This window comes from Ranitomeya imitator, chromosome 1 (genome assembly GCF_032444005.1).
Source record: "Ranitomeya imitator isolate aRanImi1 chromosome 1, aRanImi1.pri, whole genome shotgun sequence".
In the NCBI taxonomy this organism is placed as follows: Eukaryota; Metazoa; Chordata; class Amphibia; order Anura; family Dendrobatidae; genus Ranitomeya; species Ranitomeya imitator.
In genome coordinates, this window is record NC_091282.1 from 807210553 (window position 1) to 807228664 (window position 18112).

The following is an 18112-nucleotide window of genomic DNA, read 5'->3' on the forward strand; positions in this document are numbered from 1 at the left end:
ATATCAGACGTCCAGGGAGCTGGTGGACGACCTCGTCTCCTCCAACCGACAGGCTCTGGTGGGCGAGTGGGTGGGGGACGGAGCCAGGACCGGACTTCTGAGCACGCTTGTGTGCTAGGATCTTGGTCCTGGAGAGGGATCTATGAGGATACGGGGTGGCAGTACACGCCGTACTCATAGTCCGTATTGTGGGACTACAGGTGTGACTGCTCACCCTGTATCCCTTCCGGAAAACCTGAAAAGAAACGACGCACATTGAGGTAGATAAGGGTCTAATGAAAGACCCGTGTCCACCTCCTACTGTCACTAAGCTAAACTGAATATCCTACTTCCAGTCGGTGGGGTGTACACTGCAGAGGAGGAGCTAACTTTTTTATTTGCATAGTGTCAGCCTCCTAGTGGCAGCAGCATACACCCATGGTTCCTGTGTCCCCCAATGAAAGGCGATAGAGAAATGCATACATATGCATCCCATCATTTACAATGCATTCTGCAATTTTTGTGCATATGTTGCATTTTTTTCGAAAAAAACGCATTGCGGTAAAAAACGCAGCATGTTCATTCATTTTGCGGATTTTTTTTTACGGATTTCTCACTATATTATTGCATTGGGAATGTCCAGAAAAAAACGCAAAAAAAAAAAAAATGCAACAAAAACGTGAAAAAAACCGCATGCGGATTTCTTGCAGAAAATGTCCGGTTTTGTTCAGGAAATTTCTGCAAGGAATCATGACGTGTGTACATAGCCTTAGGGAGTATTATTTGTCAAATGAATTCACATATGGGGAGTTTCTGTTGTTCTGGCACCTCAGGGCCTCTGCCAATGTGACATGGCACTCTCAAAACATTCCGGCAAAATTTGAACTCCAATATGGCGCCTCTTCCCTTCTGAGCTTTGCACTATTCTCAAAAGTAGTATTCCCCACATATGTGGTATCGGCGTACTAAGTAGCAATTGCACAACAAATTGTATAGTGCAATTTCTCCTGTTAACCTTATGAAAATGAGAAAAAAAGGGTCTTTGTTCCAGCTCCTTTGGTAAAAATCTTCAAAATTTTATTCCAATAATTAAAACATGACAATGGAGATGCTCCAAGGCCGCACCATGTGTGCACAAAGGGACAGCAAGCGACGAGTTTCGATCTTTATCAAAGCTGCTACTCACTACAAATGACCAATACAGTTAGTCCTCGGGTTACGACGGTCTCGTGTTACGTCGTTTGGTGGTTACAACGCTTTATACAACGCCTCATTCCGACTTACGCGGTTTTGCGTCGTAAGTCGAACTACGTGCAACTACGTGCAGCGGTGGAAGAAGAGTCCAGTACTGTACACTGTACCCAGTTACACGAGGAAAACTAGTCTCCTGCACGCCATAACACCCTAATTATGTAGGGTACTGTGTTAGGATAGGTGTTTGGATAGGCTAAGTGTTTGCAGTACTGTACTGTTATTATGGTCCAGTACTGTATGAACGTATGGTCCGACTTACGTCGAAATTCGGTTTACGACGCCGCGTAAGAACGGATCAACATCGTAAGTCGAGGATTACCTGTACTTAAATATATGCTAAACCAATCAATCTTTGGCTTGAAATCACATGGCATGTAAAGTCCTCTAACAATATCTATGAACAAACAATAAATAAACAATTAAAATACAAAGAAATGTGTACAATAAAAGAACCCAACATATTCATTGATAATGAAACATGATTTCTTTACGTCTGTTTAGTCTGTCTGGGAATCTGGTGCCAAGGTAATAAATCCAGTACGTTTCACGGGTTTAGCAGCCAACGTCTCACATCTCCACCACGTAATGAATTATTCACTTTCTCCAATCCACAAACTTGCAAGGAAGTTGCTTCGCAACAGAAAAATCAAATTTCATCAAACCTTCAGCAAACAGCCCAGTGACCTATTACTGGAATTAGGGTCTTCACTAGTACCAAAACCCTGGTGACGGACTCACCATAACTCATTAATCATCTTAGATGCATCCATACCTCCAGGTTGGTAGGTACTTAACGACCGTGTACGTATGGATACGTCATATCTTTAATGCAGCACCACAGTCGCCGTGATCACATTAAGATGCCTGCTGAATTTCACAGCACATGAAGTTGTTGGCCCGAGGTTTCAGGTTTTAGGCAATGAAATTACCTGAAACACTGATGTTCAGCCTACGATCGGTTTTTTTAAGAGCACTGATCATAGGCTGGAGCCTAGCAACCACAACGTCAACAGGACCAGCTCTAAGTACGATCAGACGATGACGTCTGACGCCGCAGTGACCACCCTGTATTTCCTCATTCTAGCTGTGGATGTGTACAGGGCAGTCTGTGTCATTCTGTGAGCTATCCTGGGCCTTGTGGTGCCGCGGACTTTTTGAAGCCTGTGCCAACACTGCTGGTGCTGCTGAAGAAGTAAGAAGACATTCCTGATCCATACCTGATCTTTCCTAAACCACCCCCATACCTTTCTGCCTCTGAACGCTCAATTTTTTCCAGTTTTTTCTTTTTCATGTGTCCTGCAGCTGCCGAGAGTTGATCAGTGACACAAATCACTGATCTGCGCTCGTGCTTGCTGTTTTCAAGGACTTTTTTTTGTCCCGGTTTATTTTTTTTATTTCTCCCTTTGCACCACTCAGTGTGTGCGTCATACAGCTACCGAGCCGCTGATCAGACGTACGCCACAGATGCGCACCCGTGCTCGCTTTTGGCAAGGACCTTTTATTTCCCTCTCTTTTTTTTTAGTGCTGATCTCTGACACACATCAGTGACCATCCTCCTGTTGGTTTTGTTTTGCTTTTGTGTGGAAAAAAAGATCATAAGAAAGCATTTAGATTAGTTGATTTAGATTAGGAACAGTAAAAATATACTGTAATTACCGGCGTCTACTACATGATTTCTTACTGAATTGAATCCGTGCGTGAATTTTTTTATTATCTAAATATATATATATATATATATATATATATATATATATATATATATATATATATATATTTTTTTCCTCTAAATTAAAAAAAGAAAAGTTGACGGCTAGCACTCCCACACACTTGAGTGAAATTTGGTCCACACACACACAGTATTCAGCAGAGGAGGCATACGCTTTCCTTGCCTTCGACACTGATGGTGATGGAGAGGATCCCACTTTTTTTTATTTTATTTTCCCTCGTTTTCCTAAAGTGATACTGAACCAACACGCAGATCCCCCAGGACAGAAACTGAACCAGCGCCCACTGTTACAGACTCTGTATGGATCTCACACCACGAAGATTATGAGACACTGATTCCTGCATTTGTGGCGCAGACAGGAACAAATTTGACACCACCGTCCTCACAGAAATAGACTGTCTTTTTTTTTTCCCTGAGTATTTTGTACAATTCATGGTGGCCCAAACAAATTTGTACGCCAAGCAATTTTTGGCACCTTTCGTCTTTTTCTAACTGGATTCCTGTAGACGCAGTTGAAATGATGTTTTGGGGCCCTGTCATTCACATGGGGTTAAGGAAGAAGCCAGAACTTCGGCAATATTGGTGTGATGAGGTTATGTGTTCCACTTGACTATGGCCGATCAACAATTACTATATTAATATTTTATAACTTTTTTAATTTTATTTTACAGGTGGAAAATTTGCTGATCGGTAGCCAAGGAACTATTAAATTGTGTGACTTCGGCAGTGCAACCACAATTGCACATTACCCTGATTATAACTGGACAGCGCAGAGAAGAGCAACGGTTGAGGATGAAGTGAGTAACACACAGAGATGTCCACTGATGTTTTTTTGCTTTGTTACGTTTACTAAATCGGCAGAATAGAAGCTTCGATTTTAATCAGTCCATACCTAAGTTGCCTTCAGAAATCAGTTGTACAAATGGTTCCTACCTCCAAGCATTGAAATGACTTGCACATTCAGTTAAACCCAAATTGCTTTTTTTGTGAGAGCTGGTGCTATTGCTATTGCCAATCACTTTTCTCACCAAAATGAACATTTGATCAAGACAATATGGGACAAGAAAGTACTGTATTTTTCGGACTATAAGATTCACCGGACCATAAGACGCACCCCAAATTTTGGGGTGGAAAATAGCAAAAAAAAGATTTTTATAAGATGGCAGATCTTATTGTCTGAATTTATGGTATCTTATCTGATGGCAGGCGGTGATAGAGCGGGGTCACAAGAGTCATGGTCCCTTCCTCAGGAGGCCGGTGGCAGCAGAAGTGGGCCAATGCTGCAGTCCCAGGGTATCCCAGCAGTGCAAAGCTGCGGGTCCGGTGTCGGCGGTGAGGCAGAACAGAGTACGTTGCATGGATCAGGGTCCTTTCCTCAGGATGCCGGCGGCAGAAATGTGGCGACGCTGCGGCCTTGTACCCACGGTGAGCAGAGTGCATCATTGGTTTCTCGGCGGCCATTTTCCTGATGCCGCGTGTGCGTGGATTCAGATCTTGGCTGACCTCTCGCTCTCCATTTTCCGGAGGCTGTGGGCTTCAGATCACGGCTGGCCATAGCTTCAGGAAGATGGCCGCAGGGAAACCAGTGATGCCCTCCGCACTGCTCACCACCGGCACAGAGCTTCAGCATTGCCACACTTCTGCCGCCGCTGGTTCCCTGAGGAAGGGACACTGCTGTACCAGTGCCGCAACCCCCCGGCAAGCCTGCGCTCGGACTATAAAACTCACCCCCCATTTACCTTCCAAATTTTTTTGGGAAAAAGTGCGTCTTAGAGTCCGAAAAATACAGTATATAAAGATAAAATACCTTTATTGCCAAAGTGGTAAGAGGTAGCACCACATACAAGAGGTGCCTGCACCATTAATAAAAAGAGGACATAATCATTTACAGTAAAACAATTATAATAAAAACTAAACCCCAAGATAGTAAATAGATAATGTATATCAATTTAAGTTTATATCACAGTATATTATGTGCTACAGTGTGCACAACAATTATATCCTAAGTACTTAAAGGAATTACCTTGAGCCACAAGCAATTTGAGAGCTCAGGCCTGGAAGGAACAAAAAAGAGGGAGATATATTGATATGTGAGGGTCAGGGTGTAAGGGCTCCTTAAAAACAATGAATAATAATATGGAAAGATCAGCCATATTATGCCCGTCCTAGGATGTTAGAGGCAGTGAGGCTAAAGGACTGAATGAAATGGGGTAAAGCACAGTTACTATAAGACCAGGGAGGTACTAGAGGTAGGGCACAGTTCCTGTGAGACCTGGGACGTAATGAAGGTAGAGGACAATTCCTATGAAGCCTAGGATATAATGAGGGAGCGGTAAGTTACCTGGGTGGAAGGTGGTTCAGGTGTGGCGCATACCCAGACGCGTGTTTCGAAGGTGTCTTTTCCGCTGACGACACCTCTTGTAGGTGATGCTACTTCTTACCACTTTGTCAATAAAGGTATTTTATCTTTATATACTTTCTTGTCCCATATTGTCTTGATAACGTGTTAGGCTTCTTCTATTTGGTTTCCACAATTGTCCACCATTTATCCTCTCAGCAGACGTATACCACTTAATCCACAGGCGATTGTATACACTGATTTCTATTGTTGGATATACTGTATATCTATTGCTGCATCCAGTACCTGTTTTACTAAATGAACATTTGCAGAAGATAATCTGAACCCTAGACAAAAAAATTTATTCTGCAATGACATGTTGCCACCTTGTAACCAAACCTTCCTGCCTACACTACGTCGCAGCTCTGCTGTTTCCTTTCCTTCACGATTCCTATAGTAAAAAAATTCCCAAAATGTTTTCGATGAGAAGAGCCAGAGATTATAAATGAACTTAGCATTGTAATTGATATCGGATCACCATGCAGTAGCTGTATTACTGCTTGTATAAACCATATTACTTTTCCATTTATTTTTCAGGTGATTAGAAACACAACCCCAATGTATCGGACTCCAGAAATTATAGACTTGTACTCAAACTTTCCAATTGGAGAAAAACAAGATATATGGGTAAATATTGGATATAAATTTTGTTTTTTTTGGGGGGTCCTATGTCTGTTCTGCTAACTGTTCTCTACTTGAGCCTTGATTAAGAAGGGAGCTGATTTCCAGGCACAGTTGATTAGCTAAGGCTACTTTCACACTTCCGTCTTCTGGGCTCCGTCGCAATCCGTCGTTATGGGCAAAAAACGCATCCTGCAAATGTGCTTGCAGGATGCGTTTTTTGCCCATAGACTTGTATTAGCGACGGATGGGCACACGTCGCATCCGTCATGCGACGGATCCATCGTGTTTTGGCGGACGCGACGCACAAAAAAAGTTCAATGTAACGCACCTACTGAGTCTCTACGTGAGCCATGTCTAAGAAGGGATCTGATTTCCAGGCACAGTTGATTTGCTAAGCCAACGCCTACTGAGTCTCTACGTGAGTCGTGTCTAAGAAGGGATCTGATTTCCAGCCACAGTTGATTGGCTAAGCCAACACCTACTGAGTCTTTACTTGAGCATTGACTAAGAAGGGAGCAGATTTCCAGGCACAGTTGATTAGCTAAACCAGCACCTACTGAGTCTCTATGTGAGTCATGTCTAAGAAGGGATCTCATTTCCAGGCACAGTTGATTGGCTAAGCCAACGTCTACTGAGTCTCTATGTGAGTCATGTCTAAGAAGGGATCTGATCTCCAGGCACAGTTGATTAGCTAAGCCAGCACCTACTGAGTCTCTACGTCAGTCATGTCTAAGAAGGGAGCTGATTTCCAGGCATAGTTGATTAGCTAAGCCAGCACCTACTGAGTCTCTACGTGAGTCATGTCTAAGAAGGGAGCTGATTTCCAGGCATAGTTGATTAGTTAAGCCAGTGCCTACTGAGTCTCTACTTGAGCTTTGACTAAGAAGGGATCTCATTTCCTGGCACAGTTGATTGGCTAAGCCAACGTCTACTGAGTCTCTACGTGAGTCATGTCTAAGAAGGGATCTGATTTCCAGGCACAGTTGATTAGCTAAGCCAGCACCTACTGAGTCTCTACGTGAGTCATGTCTAAGAAGGGAGCTGATTTCCAGGCATAGTTGATTAGCTAAGCCAGTGCCTACTGAGTCTCAACGTGAGCCATGACCTAGAAGGGAGCTGATTTCCAGGCACAGTTGATTAGCTAAGCCAGCACCTACTGAGTCTCAACGTGAGCCATGACCTAGAAGGGAGCTGATTTCCAGGCACAGTTGATTAGCTAAGCCAGCACCTACTGAGTCTCAACGTGAGCCATGACCTAGAAGGGAGCCGGCTTAGCTAATTGTGCATCACAACCTTTTTTCATCATGTGATGACACACAAAGAAAGAGAAAAGAGTGAGTTTGAAATTGGATATTGATGCCTTTTCTGTATTGGTCGATAAGGCGAGACAATTATGGGCTAATTCCTTAAGGCTGGCGTTGTACATGGCAGTTTTCATGAAGGAGTGTGGTGTAGTGAGATGCACAGAATTTATTAAGAGGCATATACCACATAATGAACTCTCAGGTGTGCGCATCATCAGAAATGCTGCCACCGGGCTGCAGTAACTTTTCTGGTGCAAGTTACGCCTTTAAAGTGGCTTGGCCAATGCTTCTTCCTGCCAAAGCTCCGCCCACATTGGCAAAGCTGGCGTGGAAAACACAAGTCACAACTTTTTTGCTCACCTTGGCAAAAAAAAATCTTGCATTTTTTTTTTTCTATGTGTTTTATGCCGGAGAGCTGGTACAAACAATTTAAAGAATTGTCCCATTAATTTCTGATTTCTTTCTGCAGAATATTTAAATTTGAAGTCCCCAGGTAGATGCTAGTTTTCCAGTTTTACCATTAGCTTTCTGTTTTAATTCATCTTGCATCACTGTTAGCCAAGTTGGACATTCTTTGATCTCTGATCTGATCTTTTGTAATGCTGTGCTTTGCCTCAGGCTCTTGGCTGTATTCTCTACTTATTGTGCTTCAAGCAACATCCATTTGAAGATGGAGCCAAGCTTCGTATTGTAAATGGGAATTATTCAATACCAGAAGATGATGCCAAGTACCTTGTTTTTCATGGCCTCATTAGTAAGTGGGCTAATACAAAATCTCTTGTGTTGTTTATTGTACAAGGCAAATGTAGTTCTGACACATGATGATCTGAGCTGCCAGCTTCTGATGTAGTGTGGCTTGTCACATACCTGTAATGGTGTAAACTTTTTAAGGAACGCGAATTTCAAGAGTGTTTTTTATTTTGACCGAATAAAGGTACCGTATATACTCGTGTATAAGCAAAGTTTTTCAGCACCTTTTTTTTGTGCTGAAAATGTCCCCCTCGTCTTATACAGGAGTCATTGTACCAGAAAGACAGCGGAGGTGGGGGAGCGGCGGGTCACAGAGGCAGGAGCCGTAGGCTGCGGCTGTAACTGCCCGCCTCTAAAGAGAAATTAATATTCACTTAGATTGCAGTGAATATTAATTTCTCTTATAGCGCGCACAGTTACAGCCGCAGCCGCTGGCTTCCAGCATAAATCCTACTTACCTTCCCTGCGCGCCCTCGCTGCATCTCCTTCTGGCAGCTCTTCAGGCTGAGCGATCACGTGTCCCCACTCATTAAGGTAAAGAATATTCACCCCTCTCCGCTCCCATAGGCTTGGAGAGAATAGTCATTACCTTAATGAGTGGGGACACGTGATCGCTCGGCCGGAAGAGCTGCTGTCATCGGAGATGCATCGAGGGCTTACAGGGAAAGTAAGTAGGATCTGTTGTGTTTTTTTTTTTTTTTTTAAATGAGAACCATGCATACAAAGATAAGGAGCCATGCATACAAAGATGGGGATGAGGAGCCATGCATACAAGGACGGGGAGCCATGCATACAAGAACGGGGACGGGGAGTCATGCATACAAGGACAGGGATGGGAAGCCATGCGTACCAGGATAGGGATGAGGGGACAATGCATACCCTACTTATGCTCGAGTCAATAAGTTTTCCTAGTTTTTTGTGGCAAAATTAGGTGCCTCGTCTTGTTCTTGGGTTGACTTACACTCGAGTATATACGGTATGTTTACACAGAGTAATTGAAATAGGAAAAAATGCTTTGAGATTTTTTTTTGCTGAACCTCCATTTTCTTTGCCACTTATTAAAGCTGTTTAAGAAAGTACGTAAAAAAAGTGGCACCTTATTTACAGCGCATTTTTTTACCATCAAAATCCATGCAGGAAAACTCTGTAAGATCCAATCTATCCCATGCTAACTGGAAAAGTGTTTTGGTGCCATATTACATAAGGGGGAACTGCAAAGGGTAGAAGGTGCACTACATTAATAGGCGTAAATAAACTATAAACGGGTGCCGCACCATGCATAAGAAGAATTATAGTACTAGGGAAGGAGAAAAAAGTAAATGCATGGAAATAGCGCACTACAGAGAGAAAATTAAACAAAAAAGTATAAATTTATTGACGTGCAAAAACACCAAAGATAGATTTAAGAACAGGTACAGAATTATACAACCACATCCCTGGTATAAAGCTATAAGGAAGTCAAAGACTATAATATAGAGTAAAATGGGGACTGCCCCCATTAGAACAACTCTGGCACAGCAGGGCAAATATCAACAATGAAATAGAAAACCTTGTATTATATAGGTTATCAAATAACATAGAACCAAAAGTGGACGTCCCCAAAGACAGTAGCTAAGTACATTTGGATATTTGGGCACAACAAAGAACCACCTCAAACTGATAAGACACAGAGCAAATGTAAATCATATAAATATCCCCAGGTGTAATAGCCTAAGAAATAGCAGTTAATGACCTATAATAATTATTAGAATGGGGGAATCAGAGAGTATTGAAAGTGGAAACACCAGTGGTAGCCATACAAGGCCGACATATGTCACCTATGTCAGGCAGTTAAAGGGTTAAGACAGTGTCAGGAATGTCCATAGTAAGAGGAGAGTGTTCCTGGGACCAGGGGGGGTGGAAGAGACTCGTGTGCTATATCATATAAGAACATTTGCTCCTGGAGTTAAACCCCTTAAAGGGAACCTGTCAGCAGGATTGTGCTGGGTAACCCACAGACGGTGTCAGGTTGTTACTGTTATACTGATTAAAGTGACACCTGGGTTGATGAAATCCGTCTTGTGGTTTTTGTTTAATCTGTATTTGTAGTTATCAGTTAATGAGATTCTCGTCCTTCGGGGCAGCCTGTGGGGGGGTGGGTTCTTTACATAGTGCTCTGCTTAGCTATTCATTCTGATGGCTTATGACTTATGCATATACTATTTTGAGGTTCGAAAATAACAGTTTTCATCCAGCCTGCCCAGTAGCATCTCTCGTCATTTTGCTGAAGTTAATTTTTTTTTTTCTAAGCCAACACTATTTTATGTAGTTTGTAAAATAGGGGGCAGGTCACTGAGGGATCAAAAGCTATAAGATGTCATAAGCTATACAGATGAATATGTAAACAGAGCACCACATAAAGACCCCCCCACATGCTGCTCCAAAGCACAAGAATAACCGAAAACAATAAATAAAGATTAAACAACAACCACAGGAAGGATTTCATCAACCATGGTATCAGTATTATAGCGCCAACCCGACAGTGTCAGTAGTTTACTGAGCAAAATCCTAATGACAGGTTCACTTTAAGGGTTGGGCTTTCATGGCAACCCATCGGCGCCTCGTAATTATATTGATGTGTGCTTAGAACTGTGAGCCCCCCTGCTGGCATACTGTTAATGCTGCTGTCGTATGATAATAGCTGCATTTGACAAGTTAACAGCCACATACGAGCGTTGAGTATTTGGTCAGTTTTTTACCTTAGTATTTGTAAAGGTACCGTCACACTAAGCGACGCTGCAGCGATACCGACAACGATCCGGATCGCTGCAGCGTCGCTGGAGAGCTGTCACACAGACAGCTCTCCAGCGACCAACGATCCCGATGTCCCCGGTAACCAGGGTAAACATCGGGTAACTAAGCGCAGGGCCGCGCTTAGTAACCCGATGTTTACCCTGGTTACCATCGTTAAAGTAAAAAAAACAACCGCTACATACTTGCCTACCGCTGTCTGTCCTCGGCGCTCTGCTTCTCTGGTCTGGCTGTGAGCGTCGGTCAGCCGGAAAGCAGAGCGGTGACGTCACCGCTCTGCTTTCCGGCCGCTGTGCTCACAGCCAGACCAGAGAAGCAGAGCGCCGAGGACAGACAGCGGTAGGTAAGTATGTAGCGGTTGTTTTTTTTACTTTAACGATGGTAACCAGGGTAAACATCGGGTTACTAAGCGCGGCCCTGCGCTTAGTTACCCGATGTTTACCCTGGTTACCAGCGAAGACATCGCTGAATCGGTGTCACACACGCCGATTCAGCGATGTCTACGGGGAGTCCAGCGACGAAATAAAGTTCTGCACTTTCTTCCCCGACCAGCGACAGCACAGCAGGGGCCTGATCGCTGCTGCCTGTCACACTGGACGATATCGCTAGCGAGGACGCTGCAACGTCACGGATCGCTAGCGATATCGTCTAGTGTGACGGTACCTTGAGTGCTCCACTCCTGGTTTTCAATCAGAGAAAAAGTATAATAGAAACACGTCACCATTTCTGTATGTTTTAGCCACTCCTGGTTTTGGATTACTAATACATGTGCGTTGGACCTTACGGGCAGATGATGGCTGCTTATTACACCGATCATCTGCTCACAAAGATGCAGGCTCTGCTTGTGAGCCCGCATCAATGGCGGGGAGCTGGCATATGACGTTAAAGGGTTAAGATTAAATTTGCCAAGCCCTGGCTGGACGCACATATTGTGCATGTGTGAACAAAAAATCTTTATATAGTAGTAGCAATAGAAAAGAAAAATCTGGCCAGAGATAGATTTGACTCCTCTAGAACCAAAAGTTAACTGGTCAGTTCTGCAAAACCTATGTGTGTTCCATCCGCTCACTCCATTTGAATGAACACATGTCCATGTTTATGGTGGAGACAAAAACTGTTGAGGACTGCTAGCTCTAGAATTATTTAATCTACTAGCTATAGATTGCTTGCAAATGTTACATTTATTAGTACGGTAACTTTTTTTTTTTTTAATTCTTCTAAAGAATCCATGTTAAAGGTGAATCCCGATGAAAGATTGTCTATCACAGAAGTGGTCACTCATCTACAGGACATTGCAGCAGCAAGAAATGTGAATCCTAAATCTCCCATCACTGAGGTATTTTGAGAGTATTTAAAGTTTTTGATGGGCATAACTGAATTTTTTTTTCTCCTTTTTTCTTCTACGTTGGTAACATATACCGTATGTTAATTTAGCTTTGAATGTTACCTCTGTGCGTTTTAACACATCAAAATTTGTGCCTTAATCCAAATAGTATAAACCTATGTATTGCTGAGCACAGCTTCTCTCCATCTCCGATCCTTTACTCTGAGGACAGCAAAAATTACATGACAGGCTCCTTTAATAATGAAGGCCTGTCAGTTGCCCCCCTAAATTGAGTTGCAAACCTCCTTGTTTTGCCACTTTCATTTTGCGCAGAGATATTCACATTTGTTTTTCCTAGAGTGGTATGTGAAATCTCAGCTGGTAGTCTAACTGGGCATTACTTCAGTGTTCTCTGAGGGTTTGCACTTTCACACCTCCCTCCCAAATGCTACCAATTGCAACTTGACAGCATCTGAGACTGCTAACCCCTTAACGACCGCCGATATGCCTATTAACGGCAGCAGTTAAGGGTACATATTCCTCAGCGCTGCTTTTTAATGGCGCTGAGAAATAAGGTTATGGCGCCCCCAGCATCAGCAATTCTCTGGGGTCTCGGCTACCGGGGGTAGCTGAGACCCCAGAGAACATGATTTGGGTCGTTTTTGTTTTATCAACCCCAGTGTTGTGATCACCGTTATTCATGAAAGTATGGCCACCAACATAATAGAAAAATAGGTCCGATTTCCCATTTAATTTCTCTCTCCTCTGATATGATCTAGCACATCAGAGGAGAGAGAAATGGGGTCCCCCTGGTACATCTGGTGTCCCTGGACCATCCGGACGTCGGTGTCTTCTTCTGGGAAGAAAATGGTAAGCGCATGCGCAGAGATCGGCCGGCCGGCACCAGGCAACAATAGGAATTTTTTCCTATTGGTTCATTTTGATTACTGAGATAGACCATATCACAGTGATCAAAATAAAAAAAATAGTAAATTGATCCCCCCTTTATCACCTCCTTAGTTAGGTAAAAATAAAATAAAAAAAAGTTTTTCCATTAGGGTTGTGGTTACGGTTATGATTGGGATTAGAGTTAGGGGTGTGTTGGGGTTAGGGTTGGAGTTAGAATGGGGGGGTTCCACTGTTTAGGTACATCAGGGAGCCTCCAAACGCGACATGGTGACCACCATTGATTCCAACCAATTTTTCGTTCAAAAAGTCTAATGGTGCTCCCTCCCTTCCGAGCCTTGACGTGCGCCCAAACAGTGGCTTCGTTGTACTGAGAAGAAATTGCACAACATATTTTCTGGTTCATTTTCTCCCGATACCCTTGTGAATAATAAAAAAAAATTAGGTTCCCAAGCAAATTTTTTGCGATAAAGTAAATGTTCATTTTTTTCCTTCCACGTTGCTTTAGTTCTCTTGAAGCTCCTGAAAGGTTAATAAACTTCTTGAATGTGGTTTTGCGCACCTTAAAGGGTGCAGTTTTTAGAATGGTCTCACTTTTGGGTATTTTCTGTTATATTGACCCCCAAATTCACTTGAAATGTGAGGTGGTACTAAAAAAAAATGCTTTTGTAAATTTTTGTTGGAAAAATGAGAAATCACTGATCAACTTTTAACTCTTTTAATGTCCTAACAAAAAAAATGTTTCCAGTATTGTGCTGATGTAGAGTAGACATGTGGGAAATGTTATTTATTAAGCATTTTGTGTGATATGACTCTGATTTAAGCGCACAAAAATTAAGTTTAAAAATTGCAAAATTTTTGCCAAATTTTCATTTTTTTTTTTTTCATAAATAAACGCAAGTTATATCGGAAAAATGTTACCACTAACATGAAGTACAATATGTTGCGAAAAAACTGTCTCAGAATCAGTGGGATCCGTTGAAGCGTTTGAGAGTTATAACCGCATAAAGTGACAGTGGTCAGAATTGTAAAATTTGGCGCGGTCATTAAGTACCAAATATTTGTCACTGAGGGGCTAGATCAGCTTCTAAGCTGTGATTGGCAGCGTGTGGGAGGGAGAAGTTACAGCTCATAGCCACTAGAGAAGAAGCAAAACAAATTCGGCAGTTGGTCCAAAAGCAGAGATTTCACATAGTGTATTCAAGAAGAAATAATTGTGAATACCAGCAGTGGAGTCCGAGGTGCTAAACTGAAGAAGCGGCAGAAACATGGGCTTTTTACAAGGCATTTAAGGGTAAGTTCACACAGGGCGTTTTTGCTGCGTTTTTTTCTGCAGCAAAACCTGATCATCTTAGCAGGAAAGAAGCTGCACCAAAAACACAGGTTTAGGTGCATTTTTTGACACGTTTTTGGTGCTTTTTTTCATGCTGTTTTTTTTCTTTGTGCATGCCAATAGAGTTGAGTGCACACAAAGAAAAAAAAAACAACTTCCTGTAGATAGATAGAATGAATAGATGGATAGAATGGATAGATCGATAGATAAAATGAATGAATAGATTGATAGAATAGATATAATGAATAGATACATTGCCTGCTGTATCCTTTTCACTGGCATTTTCACACGGTGTAGAGGTAACTTCAGGTCAGGCTGTGAGGGAGCGCAGGCTCGGTGACGTCACCGCTAGTTACTGAGCCTGCACCCGCTCAGTCTTATTCATTCCCCCAGTAGCCCTCACATTAGCAGCGCTCCTGGTTGTAAGCTTTATCTCCCCCAGATATTGCGAGGGGCACTCGATATATTGGACTGCGACGGATCTGGGAGTATACTTTTGGTTTATTATTTTATTTTTATTTCAGAAGATCTATGGCTTCGCTTTGGAATGGCAGAATAATAAAATGGTAAAACAGTGTGATGTTTTATTTCATTAAAAGACCTTTTTCTTACTATATGTGTGTTCGTTTAACCCTTTAATTACTATAGGATTAGTAATGGATAGGTGTCTTATTGACGCCTCTCCATTACTAAGCTGGCTTAATGTCACCTTTCAATAGGAACCCCTCATTACCCCGCTTGCCACCACTACAGGGCAAGCGGGAAGAGCCGGGCAAAGCTCCAGAATTGGCGCATCTAATAGATTTGCCTTTTCTAGGCAGCTGTGGGCTGCTATTTTTAGGCTGTGTGTGGGGGGGGGGGGGGGGGGGGGAGGGGGGCTATATCAATGGCCCCTTACCAGCCTGAGAATATTAGCCCCCAGCTGTGAGCTTTAGCAAAGCTGGTTGTCAAAAATGGGGGGACCCCATGCCGTTTTTTAAATTATTTAAATATTTTTTTTTTTTTTAAACGTGAGTACCCTTCTAATCTTGATAACTAGCTTTGCTGAAGCTGACAGCGGGGAGTTGCAGCCCCTGCTGTGAGTTTTGTCTGGCTGGTTATCAAAATTAAGGGGGAAACCACGCCGTTTTTTTCTTAAAATTATTTATTTATTTATAGCGCAGGAGCGGCAGATGAATACTCCCATCCACCACTCCTGCGCTCACTGTAATTAGCGGTGGCAGGTGTCAGATGATGGGAGCATGCTCTGGACACTGTGTTGACAGACACAGCTACCCTTCTTGCTACAGCTCTCGTTGATGTGCCATTCTGGATGAGCTGCACTACCTGAGCAACTTGTAAGGATGAGAACATAGAAATGGTCTGTGGTCACCCCCTGCAGAACCACTCCTTTATAGGGGTTGTCTTGCTAATTGCCTATCATTTCTACCTGTTTGTTCCATTTGAACAGGAACATGATAAATTGATCCACAATCTGTCTTGCGTAATAACTGGACAGGTTGATTTCACAGAAGTGTGATTGACTTGGAGTTACATTGTGTTGTTTAAGAGTTCCCTTTTTTATATGAGCAGTGTACTTTGCTACCCTGGCCAGGAGCTGTGCTATGTACAGACTATGTTCATGCACGGTGAGACATATCCATTACACAGTACATAGAAGGGGCAAAATTATAAGATTATCTCAGCACAGGAACACTTTTTATTTAAACCCATCCAATTGTGGAAATTATTATTCCAAGATCTATTGATTAAAATCAACTTTCTCCTTCGCCTCATTGGGGGACACAGACCGTGGGGTGTATGCTGCTGCCACTAGGAGGCTGACACTAAGTGATACAAAGAAAGGTAGCTCCTCCCGTGCAGTATACACCCTCCTGCTGGCTCTCAGCTAACCAGTTCTTGCTTAGTGTCTGTAGGAGGCACATGGGTCTGTTTCAGACCCCAACGTTTTTATTTTGTTTCATTTTCTGTAAATTTTTATTTTTTAATTAACGGAGTGAAGGGGGCGACGTTTCCTTTCAAGGTTCCGATCTCCCTCGAACCATCAACAGGCAAGCACGGCGAGTATACCTCCTCGTATCCTCTACTGCGACGCGGGAAGCCATGCCTGAGCTCACTTCAGGGGCGACGGTTCCTTCACGGTCCCGATCTCTCCACACCAGCAGCAGGCGACCACATGGAGTGTCGCCTCCATGTATCCTCTCCTGGAGCCAGGCCTAATGCCGGACAACTGGCCCTGTCCATCCGGGGACTGAACTCTGTGGATGTACAGAGGCCCCTCTCTATGGCATCCGAGCAGCCTCCACTGCCCCACCACTGTGAAAGCGGATGGCACAAGGAGGCGGACGGGTCCTCTCCACCTCCCTAACAAACGGATGATGGATTGAGGCTTATCCTTGCACCGTCCACGCTGCACAGAACAGCGCTGAAACTCACATCCGCGGCGGCTCCATGCCGGGACGCGCATCAATTGTGAGTGGATCCATCTTCAGTAGGGACTTTCTCACAGGGAGTTTTCACACGTAGTTCTTCCCTATCGCATACCGTTGGATCATTGGGACCTTATTATTCCTAGGAGCCTTACAGTAGGCTCCTTTTCATCCGGGCAGACTTTACTATCAGGGAAAGTCGCCCCTTTTTCCTCTGCGATATTCTCACTCTGACGAGTCTTCGGAGCTAGCTGCTCTGCTCTTTCAGACTTTTTTCCCTTATTACCTTCGAGGCAAGGTTGTCCTCAGGCCATCCCCATCCCTTGTTACCAAGGTGGTACTGTATTACCACTGTTATGAGGGCATAGTTCTTCCCTCATCTCTTTTGGCACCAGTCCACAAAATGGAATGAGTTCCCCCATTTCTCTATCGCCTTTCATTGGGGGACACAGGAACCATGGGTGTATGCTGCTGCCACTAGGAGGCTGACACTATGCAAATAAAAAAGTTAGCTCCTCCTCTGCAGTGTACACCCTACCGACAGGAAGTAGGATATTCAGTTTAGCTTAGTGTCAGTAGGAGGTGGACACGGGTCTTTCATTAGACCCTTATCTACCTCAATGTGCGTCGTTTCCTTTCAGGTTTTTCCGGAGGGATACAGGGTGAACAGTCACACTTGTAGTCCCACTATGCGGACTATGAGTACGGCGTGTACTGCCACCCCGTATCCTCATATATCCCTCTCCAGGACCAAGATCCTAGCACACAAGCGTGCTCAGAAGTCCGGTCCTGGCTCCGTCCCCCACCCACTCGCCCACCAGAGCCTGTCGGTCGGAGGAGACGAGGACGTCCATCAGCTCCGTGGACGTCTCATTCCTTCCAGGTTAGTACCGGCGGGGGATGTTTAGGTGAGTATTTTCCCGCCCCACCCTGTGGCTTCCCTGGATCCCAGAAAAAAAAAAAAAAAAAAAAAAGGGGGTTCCTATTTAGGGGGTTTTCTGATGCGAATCGCATCTCTTTTCAGCCGCGCCACTTCCGTGGATGCGGCCTCCCTGTCCCCTGTTCCGGCGCGGCTGCCTTTATGGACCACCGCGCCGCTTCTTGTCCAGGCACGCTATCTGCGTGGCCTTGCTCAGGGGGGTGGACATTTCCGCCTCGGGTCCTGCAGGCTTCCCAGCCCCAGCTTCAGCGCGGCGGCTTCGGCCCTCAGTGGCTCCCCTGCTCCGGCCGCTGTTTGCGGCCGTTCATTTCTTTTCTGCGTGGTGGCTTTGCCAGCCGTCGCATCGCTCTGGCCG

The 18112-nt window shown here is 44.0% G+C and overlaps 1 protein-coding gene across 2 annotated transcripts in view; it reads left to right on the top strand.

Moving 5' to 3' along the window:
• GAK (cyclin G associated kinase) overlaps window positions 1–18112 on the top strand; it is a 189180-nt gene that overhangs the window by 42040 nt on the left and 129028 nt on the right. For both annotated transcript variants that reach the window (XM_069739054.1, XM_069739064.1), the window contains exons 6-9: window positions 3631–3756; window positions 5895–5984; window positions 7904–8039; window positions 12049–12161. In XM_069739054.1, coding sequence (XP_069595155.1) covers window positions 3631–3756; window positions 5895–5984; window positions 7904–8039; window positions 12049–12161 — 465 coding nt within the window. The remainder of the gene's footprint in view (window positions 1–3630; window positions 3757–5894; window positions 5985–7903; window positions 8040–12048; window positions 12162–18112) is intronic.